Source organism: Equus przewalskii, chromosome 15 (assembly GCF_037783145.1).
Source record: "Equus przewalskii isolate Varuska chromosome 15, EquPr2, whole genome shotgun sequence".
Lineage (NCBI taxonomy): Eukaryota > Metazoa > Chordata > Mammalia > Perissodactyla > Equidae > Equus > Equus przewalskii.
In genome coordinates this window covers 47,554,003-47,573,911 of record NC_091845.1, presented here as the reverse complement: position 1 = coordinate 47,573,911, position 19,909 = coordinate 47,554,003, and the positions used below count along the sequence as shown (strand labels likewise).

The following is a 19,909-nucleotide window of genomic DNA, read 5'->3' as shown; positions in this document are numbered from 1 at the left end:
CTAATTTTCTCTAAACATGGGGTAAAATTGAAATTTGCCTTTGTGAATCCTGACTGCAGAGGCTAGTGACCCCGGGGTCTGCATATGCCAGGTCCCCAGGCCCTGTTTCTTCCTCTCCTGCGGTCTCCCACGAGTATTATTACAGTTCAGAAGGAAGTGGCTAGTGAGCTGCAGCTGGCTTTGGGAACATTGCCCAGTGTCCTTTTTTTTGATTGATTTGTTTTGGCTGCCTCAGACTTAAAGCAAATTATTCAGAGGCTGGGCTTTGCGGGAGGAAACAGTCATCTGGGGACTAGAGATAAGGCTCAGGAAAGCAGGAACCAAAGGAGGACAGAAGCAAAGCTTTGAAGCTGCTATCACAGTCAATTTCCAAAAATATATCATGAAGCTTTTCAAACAATCACGAGAGTACAGCAAATGGTGCACTGGCCCTTCATTCACATCCTCCAGGTGGAACAATTATCAGGATTTTGTCACTCTTGCTTGTCTTTCCTCTCCCCCGCCCCTCCTTTTTTCTTTCCTTGACGAAGCTTTTGAAAGCAGATCCCAGACATCACACCATTTCACCCTTCTAGACTTCAATATGCATCTCCAAAAATTATGGACATTTCTCTTACATAACTACAGTGTTATCCCACCAGAAAAAAGTTAAATTTTTTGCATATCATCCAATACGGAGCCCATAGTCACATTTACCTGATTGTCTCAAAAAAGATTTTTTACAGTCGGTTTATTTGAATCAGGATTCCAACGAGGTCCTGAGATTCTTTCATCAGCTGTTCGAAAGGGTAAGTCTGAGGCAAACCACGATTGGAGTGAGTCAGTTCCTGAGGGCCCAATCAACTCGGGGAACCCAGCAATAATGACTGCGGGGTTGGGGGGTTGAAAAGCTGAAGTCTGCTCACTAAGGCAATGTCCCTTCCACGGCCCCCCAGGCTGAGTCGTGTACATTTCTAACTTCTCGCTGACTTCAAATTCTCAAATCTTAGCCTTTGTCACTACGCCCTCTCCAAAAAAAGCTGGCTCAATGCAACAGCCTCCAGGTGTTACTTCAGAGTCCAAGTTCTTCCCGCTCCTTGGGAACCACCGGCTTGGGTAGCTAATAAACACTGTGGAGTCTAAGATCAGTGGTTCTGAAACTTGGGTGCACACCGTTATCATCTGGAGAGCTTTAAAAACTACTAATGCCTGGGTCTGCCGCCCAGAGATTCTAATCAGCCTAGATTGCGGCCCGGGCACTAGGAGTTTTTAAAGATCCCCAGGTGATGCTAACACGCAGGCAAGGCAGAGAACCACGGAGGAGCCCTCCAGAGCCACTTTCACCCCTCAGCTCTCCCAAGCCGGCCTCCCACGGTTAAGCAGGAGCTCTTTCTGCGGGCGGGGAGAGCACAAGCCCCGGGCTGCGGCGGGGGCGGGACCGCGAGCGTGGAGGCTCGGATACGGGGCGTGGCTCCGCGGCGGGGGCGGGGCCCGCGGGGACGAAAGGCGGGAGCAGCCTGGCGCGGCAGCTCGCCGGCCCCAGACCAGCGGAAACGCCTCCGTTTTTCAAAACAAAGAGGAGAGGCGGGAGGCGTGTGCGGTGCGCAGGGCTGAGACTTCCTCGGGTTGGTCCCTCAGGCACGAACGCTTCAGCATCTTTGGGTGACAATGGAGGGAAGCATGGGGGGCGGCCGGCGCTCGGGGTCCGATGGCCTCCGGTGGCCTTCGAAGACCATGCCGGCCATGGAGGAGCTGCAGAGCCGCTTGCAGGAGACCCTGGACCTGCTGTCCCCGCAAGAGCTGCGCAGCTTCCGTCGCATCCTCAAGACGGTGGACGAGGAGCCGCGCGTGAGCCCGCTGCAGCTGGAGCTGGAGGGCGGCAGCGCGTCGGGGCTGGCCAGCCTGCTCGCCAAGCACTACTACCTGCCGGCCGCGCCGCGCGTCCTCGCCAAGGTGCTGCAGCAGCTGCGCCGCGCCGACCTGCTGGCCCGCTGGCAGAATGCCGCCGCCGCCGCGGACGACTACGGCCCGGGTGAGCGCGGGGACTGCCCTCCCGCCCGGGGATTCCCGGCCTTGGGGGGGGGGCATGGGGGGGGGGTTGGGTGAGCGCGGGGTTCGGCCCTTCCTCCCCGGGGATCCAGGACAGCCCCGCGCCCAGGTTGGCGGCGGGGGACCGGCCTTGGATGGGGGAGGGGTAGAGGAGCAAAGAGGGTGCGGGCGTCCGGGGATCGAGAAAACGCGCTGCGGGAGGTGGGAGCCCAGGGGTAAGTGGGCAGGAGAGTCACCTTCCCAGGCACGGAATCCCAGTGACCAGTTAAAGAGTAGCCATCAGGGTCTACCAGTTCATTTTGGGGTCGGCTCGGAAATCAGACTGACTTAGCAGGCCTGGGATACATTTTTAACGAGTAGCTCCAAGTGATTGTGATGTGGGAGGTTTTTAGACGAGGCAGAGAGAAACGGAGTGTTAGAATCCCCACGGCCACATCTTCAGTGGGTGTGTTTATGGGGCGGGGGTCCCTCTTCTTGCACGCCTTTAGACCATTTGCCATAAATCTGGGAAGTTGTGGTTTATGATAAAGAAATGTAGTATGTAACAGGATGGGGGAGGTTGGGGCTTTCCCCGCGAAATTTAACGTGTGTGTGAGAGAGAGAAAGAGCGCGAGAGCGAGCAGCCCTTGTATGCAAGGCGTTGAGGTGGACGCTAAAAGGTGCCATCGCTGCTCTCTGACCTCAGCATGCTTATGATCTGGTTGAGTTTTGAGGTCTGTTGCTGATTTTTCCTAAGATTTGTAATGGATGACAACTGTAGTCGCCCACAGAACATGACCTGTAGGCAGAACACGGCCCCATGGAGACTGCACCTGTGCAACACTGATCACCTTGTCCCTCGGGACTTCCTTGTTTATGGATCACTCTTTTAATCACCCCTTTAGATTGAGTCTCTTGCTGTTGGCAAAGTGGTTTTCTTTCCCAGAATCATCCAAACTACACAATATGGTTGCACAGTGTAGGTACCCAGTAAGTACTTGCATTGAATGCTGAGAGACAAGGTTAAATGAAATAAGATAGGGTGTGGTCTTTTACTCCGCCTTTCCCTTTATTGTCGTCTTGGTCTCGTCTTCAGGAAGTGCAGGTGCAGTAATGTTAATTAGCCCTGGTCTTTTTCCTCCCTGGCCTGGGTCTTTCTGCCCTTGAACCTGACTGGGATCTAAGAGAGTTCTGTTTAAAGTTTCCAGCCTCATGAGTTTGAGAGAGGGTGTTCATAATCCAAGAAACCTGGTCTAAAAGGAGATTGAAGCCTACCGGATCCAAAAACATAAGAGACAACTGAGTTCCTTAGGAGGAGCTTCCTGTTAACAGGAACAACAGCAGATCTTGATTAGAAAGAAAAAATGAAAAAAAAAAAATAATGTTCTTTTTCTGTTTTATTCTCTTTTCGTGAAAATTCATCCAGTGATTCCAAGAAAGGTTCCCAAGAGAAGCTATGATTGTGTGGATGGTGAATTGGTAAATATTTTCACTGTTTCTCCCACACTGTACACTGGTTAGTAAAGAGAACGTTTAGCCACCGTTTGAACTTTTTTTGTGCTGCTCCTCTTCCGGTTAAAGGGGACTATCTGTGTGGTTGTCTCCAGTGGTCAGATCGTTATAATAGGAAAAGGTGACAATCACCAGTTAAAACCACTGCGTGCATTAACCAAACTGAGGTATGCAGTGGTATCACCTCCAATTTACAAGTCAAAGGAGGTGAGGCACCGGAGGTTAAATGAAGATTCTATGGCCTTGGGCAACTACATAAATTGCTGGCTGCAGGGTACTTTTGGTTTTTTTAAAGTTTTAATTATGGAAATTTTAAACAAATACTAAAGTAGAATAGAAAAATGAATGTCTCAAACTCCAGCCCAGCTCTTATCACCCTGCTTCGACAATTAGCAACATGTGATCAGTCTTGTTTCCTCTGCTTTCCCCTCCCAGTTACTTTAAAGGACATCCACTTTCATCTACAAATATTTTTTTTTTTTTTTGGAGGAAGATTAGCCCTCAGCTAACTACTGCCAGTCCTCCTCTTTTTGCTGAGGAAGCCTGGCTCTGAGCTAACATCCGTGCCCATCTTCCTCTAGTTTCTAACATCCGTGCCCATCTTCCTCTAGTTTATACGTGGGACGCCTACCACAGCATGGCTGCCAAGCAGTGCCATGTCCGCACCCGGGATCCGAACCAGCGAACCCCGGGCCGCCGCAGAACGTGCGAACTTAACCGCTGCGCCACCGGGCCGGCCCCTCATCTACAAATATTTTAGTATATATCTCTGAGACCTTTTTCAAAATAGGACCACAAAAAGAAGTTCCTTAACCTTGGCAAAGATGCACTTAGTATTCAGATTTTCTTGGCTGGTTCCTTTGTCTTTTACAGTTGGTTTGTTTGAATCAGGATTCTGATTCAAACAAGGTCTACACAATGACATTTGATTAGTTCGTCTCTTAAGACTGAATTTATGGTACTTCTCCCTTCTTTAAACTTTTTCTTCTTTGTTTGTTGAAGAAACCAGGTTATTTGTCCTGTAGAATGTCCCACAGTCTGGATTTTGTTGACTGCAGCCTGTGTTGTCATTTACCATTTTCTTATCTCTCCGTATTTCCTTAAACCAGTAGTTATGGCTGCATATAGGAATTTAAAAACAGATTGGCCTAGAGGCCGGCCTGGTGGTGCAGCGGTAAAGTTCACACGTTCCACTTTGGTGGCCTGGGGTTCGCTGGTTCGGATCCCAGGTGTGGACATGGCACTGCTTGGCAAGCTGTGCTGTGGCAGGTGTCCCACATATAAAATAGAGGAAGATGGGTGTGGATGTTAGCTCAGGGCCAGTCTTCCTCAGCAAAAAGAGGAGGATTGGCAGCAGATGTTAGCTAATCTTCCTCAAAAAAAAAAAGAGATTGGCCTATTAGTCCTAGTCTGAGAAAGATATGTGAAAGGATGATAAATCAAGTCATGCCTCCCCTCACCCCACCTCCAGAACTGACTCAGAGAAGCAATCAGTGTGCCTCTGATCTGAACTGGAAAGCCTTTCCATTAATCCTAGAAAAAACTTGTTGTCTTATGTATATAGGTTTGGATTTATATGTATATATATTTGGATTTCTGAGCCTGGTTTGGTTTAAATACTGTTTCTTGGCTTTCCTGGAAAACAGGACCGTTATGACCTGAGTGGCAGGCGGAAGGCCTTCCTCATGTGTGTGAAGAGGAACAGGCCCGGGGCTCAGCACGACGTCATGCTGATGAAGGAATGGCTTGGCCAGTGCCAGTTCGAACATACATCCTGCATCGATCCTGACAAAATGGTAACAAATTAAAAACAAAAATGAAAAATTGTAACTTGGATTTTATAACCTTCCTTCATCTTTTTTTTTTTTTTAAAAAATGGGGTTTTAGTCCCTGGCGAGAACCAGGACCTGCTGAGTAATGATATGTGTGTCCTGATGAAATTCTTGATGCTTTTGTAATCTTATGTGTGTGGTACCCCAGCTCCCCTTCCAGTCAAGCAGGGACCTCTTGGGGTCCAGTCTTGGCTGGGGCTGTGCAGTTGAAGAGGGAAGGAAACCCAAGATGGGATCCTCAGCAAGATGGGCAAGGAGACCCAAGGAAAAGCTGTGAGTCCGGAGTGGGCTAGGTCCAGAGCATTTGGGAGCAGGGGAGACCAAGGAAGCAGCTTTGAGAGGTCAGTAGGAGGCCAGGCCAGAGGGATTCCAGCAACTTCAGAGCCCAAGGATTTTGAGTCCTTGTGGGACTCGCTTGGAACTGTGGGAGGGGGTGGGGCTGAGAGCCCTGGTAGAACTGCATTGTGACTTAGGGAGATGACACAGAAAAAAATACAGTGAAAGAGTGGTGGCGGTTGGGTGGGAACTCCTTTTTGACCTCTTTGACCCTAGCTGAGCTGCAGCCCAGACCTGCTCTTATTTGGGGACAATAACATAGGAAAGCCCTTCATAGATCCTTTGAGTCACTGCTAATGAGGATCAAGGAAGGGCATAGCAGGACTTATGAATGCAGCATGGACTGCCAGAGTTGGAATCCTGTCTCTTACTGTTGTTACCTTAAATCTGGTTCTCAACCTAGGGTAATTTTGTCCCCCAGAGGACATTTGGCAATGTCTGGAGACGTTTTTGGTTGTCACAGCTGGAGGGTGCTGCTGGCACCTAGTGCATAGAAGCCAGGGATGCTGCTAAACATCCTAGAATGCCCAGGACAGCCCCTGCAGCAAAGAATTATCTCACCGCAAATGTCAGCAGTTCAATAGTTGTAGAAACCCTGCCTTAAATTGACTGCTTATCTCTGAAATGGCTGTGATGATAGTAACGGATCTTGCAGGGCTGTTGTGGGAATGAAATGAGCTGCTATGTGTAAAAGATCTCAGAATATTGGCTGACTTATAGTAAGTGCTCAGTAAAGTTAGATTTTATTAATATTTCAAAGCTAAAAATAGACTCCTTCATTTTTCCCAAGGATTGTACCAGAATCTCTTCCACATTACGTGATTTTTAATCCAGTCTTTTCTGTTCAGGTGGAAGATATTGCCAGTGTTCTTTTGGTTTATTCTCCCAAAGGTCCGGAAGTCACCTTTTTCTGTACATCTTGTCCACGTTTATTTGTATATATTTAGCGATCTTACTGGCAAAAGTATTTTGCTGTTTAAGTTTCATTTTGCGGATTATCGTCATGCTCTACGTAATGACATGTTGGTCAATGACAGACCGCATATGTAACAGTGGTCCTATAAGATTAGTACCATATAACCCAGGTGTGTCCTAGGCTGTACCATCTAGGTTTGTGTAAGTACACTCTGTGATGTTTGCACAACGATGAAATCACCTGATAATGCATTTCTCAGAATGCATCCTTGTCATTAAGCGATGCACGGCTATTAGTTTGGTTAAATATCTTTTGGTTATTTTTTTCCTTCTGTATAAATTACCCATTTGTATCCTTTGCCCTTTTTCCTACTGGATTTTCTTTTCCTTGTTCTTATTCTTTAGTTATGTTCCTGGACATTATTATTATTTTTTAAGATTGGCCCTGAGCTAACATCTGTTGCCAATCTTTTTTTTTTTCTCTTCTCCCCAAAGCCTCCTAGTACATAGTTGTATATTCTAGTTACAGGTCCTTCTAGTTCTGCTATGTGGGACATGGCTTGACAAGTGGTGCCACGTCTGTGCCCAGGATCCGAACTGGAGAAACCCTGGGCCGCCGAAGCGGAGCTCATGAACTTAACCACTCGGCCACGGGGCTGGCCCCCCTAGACATTATTTATTTACAAAATATACTGCAGATATTTTTTGTCTACCCTGTTACTTGCCTTTTGATTTTTTGTCGTCTTAAGTCATATCTAAGTCTTTTAATTTTTGCAGTAAACTTGTCAGTCTTTGTATCGTCTTCTTGGTTTTTGTGTCTTGATTGAACCCCATGCCTTCCAAACTTTAAAATTTTTAAATTATTTTTCTGTAATATTGTTAGAGTTTAAGGTTTACTTTCTACTCTCTGTAATTTTTATTTTTGCAACAGTGTGAGATAGGAGGTCTGACTTTCTTTCCAAATGGACAGTCAGTCACCTCAACATTTATTGAGTGATGCATCCTTCCTCCCCGTATATGAAATTTCACCTTTATCATGAATGAAATTCTTGTATATACTTGGATCAATTTCTGGCTTCTAAAATATTCCATTCATCTATTTGTTTGTACTTAGGCCCGTATATCACTGTTGTATTCATCATGATTTTGTAGTACATTTTGATGTCTAATAGGACCTATTCCTCCTCATTGAGTTTGTTTTTGTTTTTTGCTTCTGAATTTCTTGGTTGTTCTTGAGCATTATCTGTTCCCTATGACCTTGAGAATAATCTAGTTAAGCTCCACAGAAATCTTTTGGGATTTTGATTGACATGACATTGAATTGAGATTAATAGGAGGTGAATTGACAAATTAATAGCATTGAGTCATCTCAGTCAGAAGCATCAGTATGTCATGGTTTGTTTACGTTGCCTCTTCACTAAAGTTTTTTTTATCGTTTTCTTCCTCTAGGTAATGTGCATTTCTTCTTAGGTTTATTTCTAGGGATTGGTTTAACTTTGGTGTGACCATGTATGAGATTTCTTTTTCCATTATGTAATTTGAATGATTATTGCTGGGTTATTGGGAGCTCTAGATCATTGTATCTGGTCAAGTTGCTGATCTGTAGTTCTGTGGTTTTTAGTTGATTATTTTATATTTCTAGATAGTTGTGTTATCTGTAAATAATGAGCTTTGGCTCTTTGTTTCCAGTATTTGAACTTCGTTTAATTTTTACTTATTGAAATGGTTAGGATCTTTGTTACAGCTGTATAGGAGCAGTGATAGCAGCCATCATGCCTTGCTCCTCTTTTTAGTGGGCTAGGTTCTGATGACATCTCCTGATAGATTCTGGCAGGTATATATTATTCAGTAGACTCCTCCATTCCTTTTCATTTCTAGCTTACTTATAAAATAATAATTTTTGTATATAAAATAAGTTAATACAAAATTTAAATACATTAACCATTTGGGGAGCTATAATTCTCTTGTATTTGTGGTAGAGAATCAGAGATCCCATAATTTTGTCAAACAAGAACCAGTGGCACAAGAAGAAATCATGAATTCTGAGAGCAAGCAAAAGAGAAGTGAAAGTTAGAAACTAGTGTTTACCTCATACTTCCTCTGTTAGAGATGTAGGTATTTCCGTATTTGTCATCTCATCGGATCACCTTGTAAAGGGGCCATCTCTAGCATTTCTGGGTTTTCCTACCTCCAGTTCTGTTTTCATATGTTATCCTATTTTACAGGAGTTACTTGGAAAAATAACATCATTTCGTGATGGACTAAATGAAATTAAAGATGAAATTGGCTGCTGTCTTGTTACTCTGATGTCCCATGGAGAAAATGGCTTTATTAAAATGAAAGATGATGAAAGAGTCAGCCTGGAAGACATTTTTGAAATGTTTAACAATAAAAATTGTCCAGCACTTCAAGAGAAACCAAAAATCTTTATAATCCAGGCCTGCAGAGGAGGTAGGTGGAGACTTCTTTGTAATAGTCCTGTTTCTAGGAAATTCTCATATTGATGATTGAGGAAAGAAAAGCAAATTAAAAAAAATTACTTATTTTAAATTAGGGGGCCCTGAGCTGATGTAACTTTAGTTGTGTAGTATACTAGGGACTTTGAGCTGGGAGGAAGGGATGGAAGAAAAACATAGGTGAGATAGAATAGTTAACTTAGGCTGAGGAAGGGTCCAAGTCACTAACTTCGTGAGGTGGGTCAGGGAACCTCAAATTCTGAGAGAGATGTGTGCAGTTTCCAGGGACATCCCACCATCATGTGATTCCAGGTGCCTTGTGGGACTAACGTCTGACTTATAAAGCTTTTGTGGCTATTTCTCTCTCTCATTGAGATACAAGCTTGTTGTGACTTTTATTAAGGGTTACTGGTGTCAGTGGTGTACTATTGTAATTTGTATTTTCATTCCTCAAAAAATAGAGAAAAGAGATAGTGGTGTCGAAACGGATGATGAACCAATGGACTCTGACGACATATCAGAGAAGAGGAGGCTGCCTACATTCAGTGATTATTTCATCATCTATCCCACCCAGGCAGGTAGGACAGTGAGGGTAGATGACAGTGAGATACACATTCTTCCAGAGGGGTTAGGTTATTCCTGATGGTTTTCTAAATCTTTAAAAAAAATTACCTGTGCTTTACGAATTGACGTATTTAAGGAGAAATGTTTATTAACCCATCCATCTCCCTTCAAAAAATGTTTCACTTTCAGAGATGGTAGGTTGGCATCTTACTATTCATGTCTTCCAGGAAGGCACCAACCTCTTAGCAAAGTATCACATGGTAAATAAGATTGTTGACTCTCATGTGAAAAAGATCCTGGACCAAAAGATCTGCCACTTGCTATCTTTGAGACCTTCAGTATTTCTTAACCTCTAGATGTGTCAGTTTAGTCATGTAAAACAAGAATGATAAAACTCACTCGTGTCATTGGGATGTTATGTAAATTAAACTATGTAATGCAGATGTTGTGCTTATCTTAATAACTGGCGTAATAAAACCAAAAAAAGAAATTAGCTACTCTTATTGCTAATATGCTAATAACATTATTATCATTATTATTACTAATACTATTACTACTAATAAGTTAAAGTCCAAAAGAATCTTGTGTACTGAAAAGGTGGACTTGATTCACTGGTGTGAAGGGAAACAGAAAAATGTAGAGAAAGTAGAAGTAAGTGGTCAAGGATGTTTATTCAGCTGTTTTTATCTTGACTTTATTTAAAAAAGATTATGATAGTTTACATATATGTATATACAATTCAAGATGAAATGTTAGTGAAGAAATGGAAGCAAAGGAAAATAAGGGCAGTAATGTAAAATGAAATATACTTAATGGTGAGACATTAAAAATGTCCCTATTGAAGTTAGATATAACATTCCACTCCTTGGTTATTTACCCAAGAGTGATGAAAGCATGTGGCCTCATAGAGACTTGCACACGAATGTTCACAGCAGCTTTATCTGCAATAGTCAAGACTGGAAACAACCCAAATGACCATCAACAGGTGAATGAATAAAAACAGATCGTGATATATCGTACATGGAATATGACTCAGCAATAAAGAAGTGAGCTCCTGATACATAATACAACGTAGATGAAGCTCAGAATAATTATGCTGACTGAAAGAAACCAGACAAAACAAAGTACATACTGTACGACTGCACAAAGGAAATTCTAGAAAATGCAAACTAATCTATAGTAACAGAAGGCAAATCAATGGTGCTTGGGGGTGGGCTGGAAGGGAAGGATTACAAAGGGGCATGAGGACATTGCGGGGAATTGATTGGTATGTTCATAATTCCTCATGTTTTATGTTCATATTTACTTGACAACGTTTTTTTTTTTTTGTTTCTTACTTGGTTCAGCGTCTGTCTGACGTCACCACTCGTAACGCCCTGCCCTACAGACACCACCCCAACGTTTCTCACCTCGCCACGTCTACCACCGTCGCCGCCCCCGCCACGCCTCCACACGGCGGCGGCCCCTCGCCGCCACGCTGCTCCCCGCCACCGCCGCGTCCCTCCACCCCGCCGCCCCTCGCCGCCGCGAGCCCCTTCCCAGCAGGCCGCGCCTGCTCGGCTCGCGGCGTCTCGCCACACGCTCTTCGCGCCTGTTGCCAGGTATTTACTAAGTTCAGTGTTATTGTTAACCTACTCGTTCAACGCTTATGTACATAACCTCGGCCATGTTTCTGTAACATTTGACAACGCCTTTGCACTCTTCATCACTCGTCACGTTTATTTTTAAGTATACCTTGGTAAGCGTGATGTTTATATATTACTTGGTAAGCGTATGTTATTGTCTTGCCTGTACTCGTTAAATTTTTATGTTATCATGTACTCGTTCAGCGTATTGCTCAACCACCTTCCTGACACGCCAAAATCAACTGCCGGCTACGCCACAACCATTTGGTGAACTCTTCGGAATCACCTGCCGGGCTGGCTCCAGAACCACTCGGCAGACACTCCGGAACCACCTGCCGGGCATGCCGGAACCACCTCTCAGACATGCCGGAACCACATGCCAATGACACCGGAAGCACCTGCCGAGCACGCCAGAACCACCTGCTCGACTCGCCAAAACCACCTGCTGGGCACGCCAAAATCACCTGCCGGCTACGCCGGAACCACCGGCTAGACTCGCCGGAACCACCGCCGGACATGCAAAATGACCTGCCGGCTACGCCAGAACCACTTGGCGAACACTCCGGAATCACATGCCAGGCATTCCGGAACCACCTCTCAGAGGTGCCAGAACCACATGCCGGACACTCCGGAATCACCTGCCGGGCATGCCGGAACCACCTGCCGGACATCCCGGAACCCCCTTCTCGACTCGCCGGAACCATTGCTGGACATGCAAAATCACCTGCTGGCTACGCCAGAACCAGTTGGCGAACACTGCGGAATCGCGTGCCGGGCATGGCGGAACCACCTCTCAGACATGCCGGAACCACATGCCAATGACACCGGAAGCACCTGCCGAGCACGCCAGAACCACCTGCTCGACTCGCCAAAACCACCTGCTGGGCACGCCAAAATCACCTGCCGGCACCGCCCCAACCATTTGGTGAACAGTTCGGAATCACCTGCCGGGCTGGCTGGAACCACCTGCCGGTCACGCCAACATCACCTGCCAGCTATGCCAGAACCACTTGGCGGACACCATGGAAACACCTGTCGGGCCGGCCGGAACCACCTATCAGACGTGCCAGAACCATGTGCCTGAGATGCCGGAACCACACCCCGAACAGACCGAAACCACCTGCCAGACCCGCCTGAACCACCTGTCGAGCACGCTGGAACCACCTACTCGACTCGCTCGAACCACCTACCTTACACGCTGAAATCACCTGCCGGGTATGCCACAACCACTTGGTGGACACTCCGGAATCATCTGCCGGACATGCCAGAACCAGCTCTCAGACACACCAGAACCACGTGCCAGACACGCCGGAAGCACCTGCTGAGCATGCCTGAGCCAAATGCTCGACTTGCAAGAAACACCTGCCAGACACGCCAAAATCACCAGCCGGGTACGCCAGAACCACGTGGCGGACACTCCGGAATCACCTGCCGGGCATGCCGGAACCACCTGCCGGACATGCCGGAACCACCGGCTCGACTCGCCGGAACCATTGCCGGACATGCAAAATCACCTGCCGGCTAGGCCAGAACCACTTGGGGAACACTCCGGAATCACCTGCCGGGCATGGCGGAACCACCTCTCAGACATGCCGGAACCACATGCCAATGACACCGGAAGCACCTGCCGAGCACGCCAGAACCACCTGCTCGACTCGCCAAAACCACCTGCTGGACACGCCAAAATCACCTGCCGGCTACGCCACAACCATTTGGTGAACTCTTCGGAATTACCTGCCGGGCTGGCTTGAACCACCTGCCGGTCACGCCAACATCACCTGCCAGCTATGCCAGAATCTCTTGGCGGACACCATGGAAACACCTGTCGGGCCGGCCGGAACCACCTATCAGACGTGCCAGAACCATGTGCCTGGGATGCCGGAACCACACCCCGAACAGACCGAAACCACCTGCCAGACCCGCCTGAACCAAATGAAGAGCACGCCAGAACCACCTATTAGACTCGCTGGAACCACCTACCTGACACGCTAAAATCACCTGCCGGGTATGCCACAACCACTTGGTGGACACTCCGGAATCATCTGCCGGACATGCCAGAACCAGCTCTCAGACACACCACAACCACGTGCCAGACACGCCGGAAGCACCTGCTGAGCATGCCTGAGCCAAATGCTCGAATTGCAAGAAACACCTGCCAGACATGCCAAAATCACCTGCCGGGTACGCCACAACCACGTGGCGGACACTCCGGAATCACCTGTCGGGCATGCCGGAACCAACTCTCAGACGTGCCAGAACTTCGTGACGGTCACGCCAGAACCACCTGCCGGACAGACCGGATACACCTGCTGGACACGCCGGAACCACCGGCTCGACTCGCCGGAACCACCGCCGGACATGCAAAATGACCTGCCGGCTACGCCAGAACCACTTGGCGAACACTCCGGAATCACCTTTCGGGCATGCCGGAACCACCTCTCAGACTTGCCAGAACCATGTTCCGGACACGCCAGTACCACCTGCCGAGTATGCCCGACCCACCTGATCCACTCCCCAGAACCACCAGCTGGATACGCCAGAATCACCTGCCGGCTACTCCAGAACCACTCGGCAGACACTCCGTAACCAACTGCCGGGCATGCCGGAACCATCTCTCAGACGTGCCAGAACAATGTTCCGGACATTTCGGAACCATCTGCCGAGCTCGCCGGAACCACCTGCTGGACACGCCAAAATCACCTGCCGGCTACGCCAGAACCACTCGGCAGACACTCCGGAATCACATGCCAGGAATTCCGGAACCACCTCTCAGAGGTGCCAGAACCAAATGCCGGACACTCCGGTATCACCTGCTGGGCATCCCAGAATCACCTCTCAGAGGTGCCAGAACCACATGCCGGACACTCCGGAATCACCTGCCGGGCATGCCGGAACCACCTCTCAGACATGCCGGAACCACATGCCAATGACACCGGAAGCACCTGCCGAGCACGCCAGAACCACCTGCTCGACTCGCCAAAACCACCTGCTGGACACGCCAAAATCACCTGCCGGCTACGCCGGAACCACCGGCTAGACTCGCCGGAACCACCGCCGGACATGCAAAATGACCTGCCGGCTACGCCAGAACCACTTGCCGAACACTCCGGAATCACATGCCAGGCAATCCGGAACCACCTCTCAGAGGTGCCAGAACCACATGCCGGACACTCCGGAATCACCTGCCGGGCATGCCGGAACCACCTGCCGGACATCCCGGAACCCCCTTCTCGACTCGCCGGAACCATTGCCGGACATGCAAAATCACCTGCCGGCTACGCCAGAACCAGTTGGCGAACACTCCGGAATCACGTGCCGGGCATGGCGGAACCACCTCTCAGACATGCCGGAACCACATGCCAATGACACCGGAAGCACCTGCCGAGCACGCCAGAACCACCTGCTCGACTCGCCAAAACCACCTGCTGGACACGCCAAAATCACCTGCCGGCTACGCCACAACCATTTGGTGAACTCTTCGGAATCACCTGCCGGGCTGGCTTGAACCACCTGCCGGTCACGCCAACATCACCTGCCAGCTATGCCAGAATCTCTTGGCGGACACCATGGAAACACCTGTCGGGCCGGCCGGAACCACCTATCAGACGTGCCAGAACCATGTGCCTGGGATGCCGGAACCACACCCCGAACAGACCGAAACCACCTGCCAGACCCGCCTGAACCAAATGAAGAGCACGCCAGAACCACCTATTAGACTCGCTGGAACCACCTACCTGACACGCTAAAATCACCTGCCGGGTATGCCACAACCACTTGGTGGACACTCCGGAATCATCTGCCGGACATGCCAGAACCAGCTCTCAGACACACCACAACCACGTGCCAGACACGCCGGAAGCACCTGCTGAGCATGCCTGAGCCAAATGCTCGAATTGCAAGAAACACCTGCCAGACATGCCAAAATCACCTGCCGGGTACGCCACAACCACGTGGCGGACACTCCGGAATCACCTGTCGGGGCCGGAACCAACTCTCAGACGTGCCAGAACTTCGTGACGGTCACGCCAGAACCACCTGCCGGACAGACCGGATACACCTGCTGGACACGCCGGAACCACCGGCTCGACTCGCCGGAACCACCGCCGGACATGCAAAATGACCTGCCGGCTACGCCAGAACCACTTGGCGAACACTCCGGAATCACCTTTCGGGCATGCCGGAACCAGCTCTCAGACTTGCCAGAACCATGTTCCGGACACGCCAGTACCACCTGCCGAGTATGCCCGACCCACCTGATCCACTCCCCAGAACCACCAGCTGGATACGCCAAAATCACCTGCCGGCTACTCCAGAACCACTCGGCAGACACTCCGTAACCAACTGCCGGGCATGCCGGAACCATCCCCCACACGTGTCAGAACAAATCCGCACATTTCGGAATCACCTGCCGAGCTGGCCGGAACCACCTGCTGGACACGCCAACATCACCTGCCGGCTATCCCAGAACCTCTTGGCAGACACCTGGAAACACATGCTAAGAATGCCGAACCCCCCCCCAGCGTGCAAGAACCATGTGCCTGGGATGCCGGAACCACACCCCCGACAGACCGAAACCACCTGCCAGACCCCGCCTGAACCAAATGAAGAGCACCGCCAGAACCACCTGTACGACTCGCTGGAACCACCTACCTGACACGCTAAAATCACCTGCCGGGTATGCCACAACCACTTGGTGGACACTCCGAATCATCTGCCGGACATGCCAGAACCAAATCTCACGGCGTCCCAAGAACCTCGTCGGTCACAGCAATTGGTCACGCCCTGCCCCTGCAGGATGAGGAAGGGTCGTGTTACTGTCACACCCTCGTTCGCGTCCCTTCTGCCACCCCTCGGCAACGTTTTGCAGGCACCCCTTCGGGCAATAACAACTGTACTTTTGAGCACACACCCGTCCGCCCTCCCCCCACACACCGCAACGCCCTGCCCCTTCCACACCGCACGCCTTCTGCTCACACCTCGCCCGCCCTGCCTACACCGCCACGCCATCTCTCACCGCGCAACCTTTCTACAGCACCGGCAACGCCTTCTACCCCTCGCAACGTTTCTGCACACCTCGGCGCTGTCTACAGGCACCGGCCACGTCTTTCCAGCACCCTCGCCCAACGTTTTCTACACCTCGCCACGTTTCTTCTGGCACCGGCCATCTTCTCCTCTACTCGGCAATGTTTCCTAACACCTTAATTTTAAATAAAATATTTATGGGTAACAAACCCAACATTATGTACATACCTCGTTCAACGTTATTTTCTATATTTACATCTACTCGTTCAACGTTTCTGTCTGGCATATTTACTGGTTCAGTTACGTATTGCTGTGTAGGAGCCTCAAGAGGCTAACAGGCTTTTCAAAAGTTATTCTAGGGATTTTTATGGCTTAGCTCAGGGCGGCAGACAGCAGCCTGAGACACAGCTGTGACATAGCCACTAACTTCAACTAAATTATATTCCGACTGGAGGGAAATCAAAACTACTGTAATCATAATTTATTGAAGGCTTCACTTTGTGCCAGATCCTGTGCTAACCGCTTTGCACCAACTGTCTCATTTAATCCTCACATCCGAAAGGCAGGTTGCCGTTATTCTCCCCATTTTAAAGGTGAGGAGGCGGAAGCAGAATGATGGCAATCTGCCTGGAATTCACAGAAGGATTCTCTATGTAATGACATGACTTTTGGACAAGATTTAAAGGTTTAACACATTACAGTGAAGATGCAGATCACACTATCACAGAACGTGAAACACACTGAGTCCTGCCAAATGTATTAAAACACTAATTATGGATCCTCACAGTCTCTTGGCCTGTTTTTTCAGATGAGGGAAAACCCAGTGTGAAAAACCGTTGATGAGATGTCTGCAGATGAGGACTACTTCTGGTCTTTAAAGCCGGGAACTATCCCAGTAGATTCTGAGTCAGTGGGTCCAGAGCAGGCCTTGAGCGTCTCCGTTCTTTTCAAAAGCCCCACAGGCTACACTTCCGTGCCCTTGGAGTTGGGAAGTACAGTCATGCCCTACATCGGGACGTTTCAGTCAACAACGGGGGTCCCATCAGATTAGTCCCGTAGAGCCTAGGTGTGTAGGAGGCTCTGCCCTCTAGGGTTAGGAACTCCGTGGTGTTTGCACAGTCTCGAGATTGCCTGACCATGACACACTCCTCAGAACTTATCCCCACTGTTAAACAAAGCATGACTGGACTGCCTTAGATTCTCCACGGTTCCAGACCCTGCACTGTTTACATGACTGCACACGCAGAGGGCACCGTGTCTGAGGCAGAGAGCAGCTGGAATCACACAAGCTCTCGACAGAGAGTCAAGGAAAGGCGTGCTCTGCTTACACGACTCTCTACTTTTCTCTGTGTCTGAACCATTTCATAGCTAATCTGCTTTTTTTAACCGAGCAGCTTTGCAAAGAAAGAAAAGAGGTTACCAACAAATACTAAACAAACCAATATAAACGATACATATTAGATAAACCTAACCCTACTATGCTACTGAAAAGGCTTTTATTTCCCTGGGATAATCTGGACAGCATTAGAGTGTTTTACCAAGAGCAGCCAAGTTGAGGGAGATTATTTCGAATTCCACAGTGCTACAGATGCGGTCAGTAGCAACTGCAAGCTGGAAAGGAAACAAAGTTGGCTGTAATCCATTCCAGTTCACACGCTTCACCAGGGACAGCCTCCAAGCCTTTAATACTTATGTATGCATTTATCCATTTCTTTAATCAACCACTGCTAACGCCTACTAACGGCCAGACACTGCTCTAAGTACTTTACGGATATGAAATATCCTCTCACCTTTACACTCACCTATGGAGTGTGTATTATAATCATCCCCGTTTGACAGATCAGGAAACTGACACACAGAATGGTACAGTAACTTGCCCAAGTTCACACAGCCCGTAGGCGGCAGAGCCAGGACCCATTTGACAGAGTCTGGCTGCAGAGCCCACGTTCCGAATCACCACGCTTAGTCTCCAAAAACCTATAGAAAGCGCCAGCCTTAATCGAAAAGTTTTGTTTTCCCCAGCCTACAGTCCCTACGCGGCCCCAGTCTCCAGGGCATTCTTTCAGCTCCTCTGACAGGCCATACTCCTCCCTTGCCCTGTCCCAACACTCTCCCGCACAAGTCCTCCTTTTCTTTTAGGCATCTGCTCTCAGCTTAAACATCACTGCCTAAGTCACAAAGTCTAACGGGAAATGCTGTATTTCTCAACACTCCACACAAAATTGCTCTCGCGTATCTCCTAGGTAATTAGTTGCTGCCTATCTGTCCTTTCCAACTAGGCTGTGAGGTCCAGTACGTCAAACACCCTGTCAGTCTTGCTCCTCAAGTGTCCAGACCACTGAACACGCACTGACCAGAGGAAAGGAAGGACTGGGCCCAAAGTCAACTCTCCAGACTTTCTGTGGAAGGAGGGAACGAACGGAGCACCCTCGAGCCTCACGCTTTCTTTGCCAGACTTTCAAGTGTGGGACACACACCTGTGCTCACAACGCTCCCCGGACAGCCCCCACTGCACCCCTAACAGGTAGACTTCCGCACAGTCAAGGGCTTTGGAAAGCACTGGCTCTGCACACAAATATTATGTGGCCCTCGACAGGCCACTTCCCCTGAACCGGCCTGAGCTTCAGGGGCACAACAGGCTTCAGGAAAACCCCAACGGAACGTAGCCTCGAAAAGAGGGAGACCTGCACTCCTCAGAATGCATGGAGACCAGTGTCCTTATCGACTTCGCGTCTGTCCTTCCAAGAAGCCAAGACCACGGGGGCCGCTTCAGCGCCCGACTCCCGGGCACCGCACCCCCAGGCTGGCCCCGTGCCAGGCACACACCGCCCGTTCCATGAACGCGTGAAGCGCACGAAGAGACCCCCTCGCTCCCCGCGCCGCACAGCTGTCCCGCGACCTGACGGGCACCTCTCGGCGCACAAGCCTATTCCTCAGGGACACGCTCGCCTCCCACCAGCCCCCAGGCCCACGCCCCCAGGTACCTCTCCCAGATGGCATCATCTTCGCAGGCGCCCTGGTCGTCCGTGTCCGGCGAGCAGGAAGAGCGGGAGCTGAAGGAGGGCCACCTCAGGCTAGCGGCCGTGGCTGTGGAGGGCCCGGGCTGCCGTGCCCAGCGGGGACACGGAGCGGCGTCCACGGACGAGCCCGGCCCGGGAGAGAGCCGCAGAGCGCGGCCGGACTCCGCCGGGCTCGGCTCTGGGCAGGCAGGCGCGGCTCGCCGACGCCTCCCACGCCTCCCGCGACGGTGGCCCAGCAGCCGCGCGGGCTCCTCTCCTCGCGGGCGCGCGCCGCCGCCCAGACGCTCCCCGGCCGCTGCCCCGCCCCCTCCGGCGGTGGGCTGCGGACAGGGACAGGGACACCCTCCTGGGAGAACTCCTGGGGCCCCGCCCACATGCTCTGGACCTTCGCGGAGCCGCAAGGTGCGCTGACAGGGACGCAGGGTCCCCGCCAAGCTCGCTCTCGGGGAACTGCAGCCTCCTCCCTCGGGTTTTACTTGAACGTCAGACCCGAAACCATGCAACGTCTACAAGAAAACATAGGCAGTCAGCCCTTTGACATCAGTCTTAGCAGCCTATGTTCAAGTACCACGTCTGACTGGGCAATGGAAACAAAATACAAAATGAACAAATGGGACTAC

General features: G+C 49.8%; 1 protein-coding gene across 2 annotated transcripts in view; it reads left to right on the top strand.

Annotated features, from left to right (window-relative positions):
• The first annotated feature begins 1,454 nt into the window (after positions 1-1,454).
• The window catches only part of LOC103547110 (caspase-14-like), a 98,977-nt gene continuing 80,522 nt past the window's right edge, over positions 1,455-19,909 (top strand). The window contains exons 1-6 of one of the 2 annotated variants that reach the window (XM_070577197.1): positions 1,460-2,011; positions 3,434-3,486; positions 5,166-5,315; positions 8,828-9,053; positions 9,520-9,636; positions 10,505-10,600. In XM_070577197.1, the coding sequence (XP_070433298.1) occupies positions 1,648-2,011; positions 3,434-3,486; positions 5,166-5,315; positions 8,828-9,053; positions 9,520-9,636; positions 10,505-10,509 (915 nt within the window). In that variant the 5' untranslated portion in view covers positions 1,460-1,647 and the 3' untranslated portion in view covers positions 10,510-10,600. Of the gene's footprint in view, positions 2,012-3,433; positions 3,487-5,165; positions 5,316-8,827; positions 9,054-9,519; positions 9,637-10,504; positions 10,601-19,909 lie in introns of those variants that run through there. The other variant, XM_070577196.1, reaches the window with a different exon arrangement.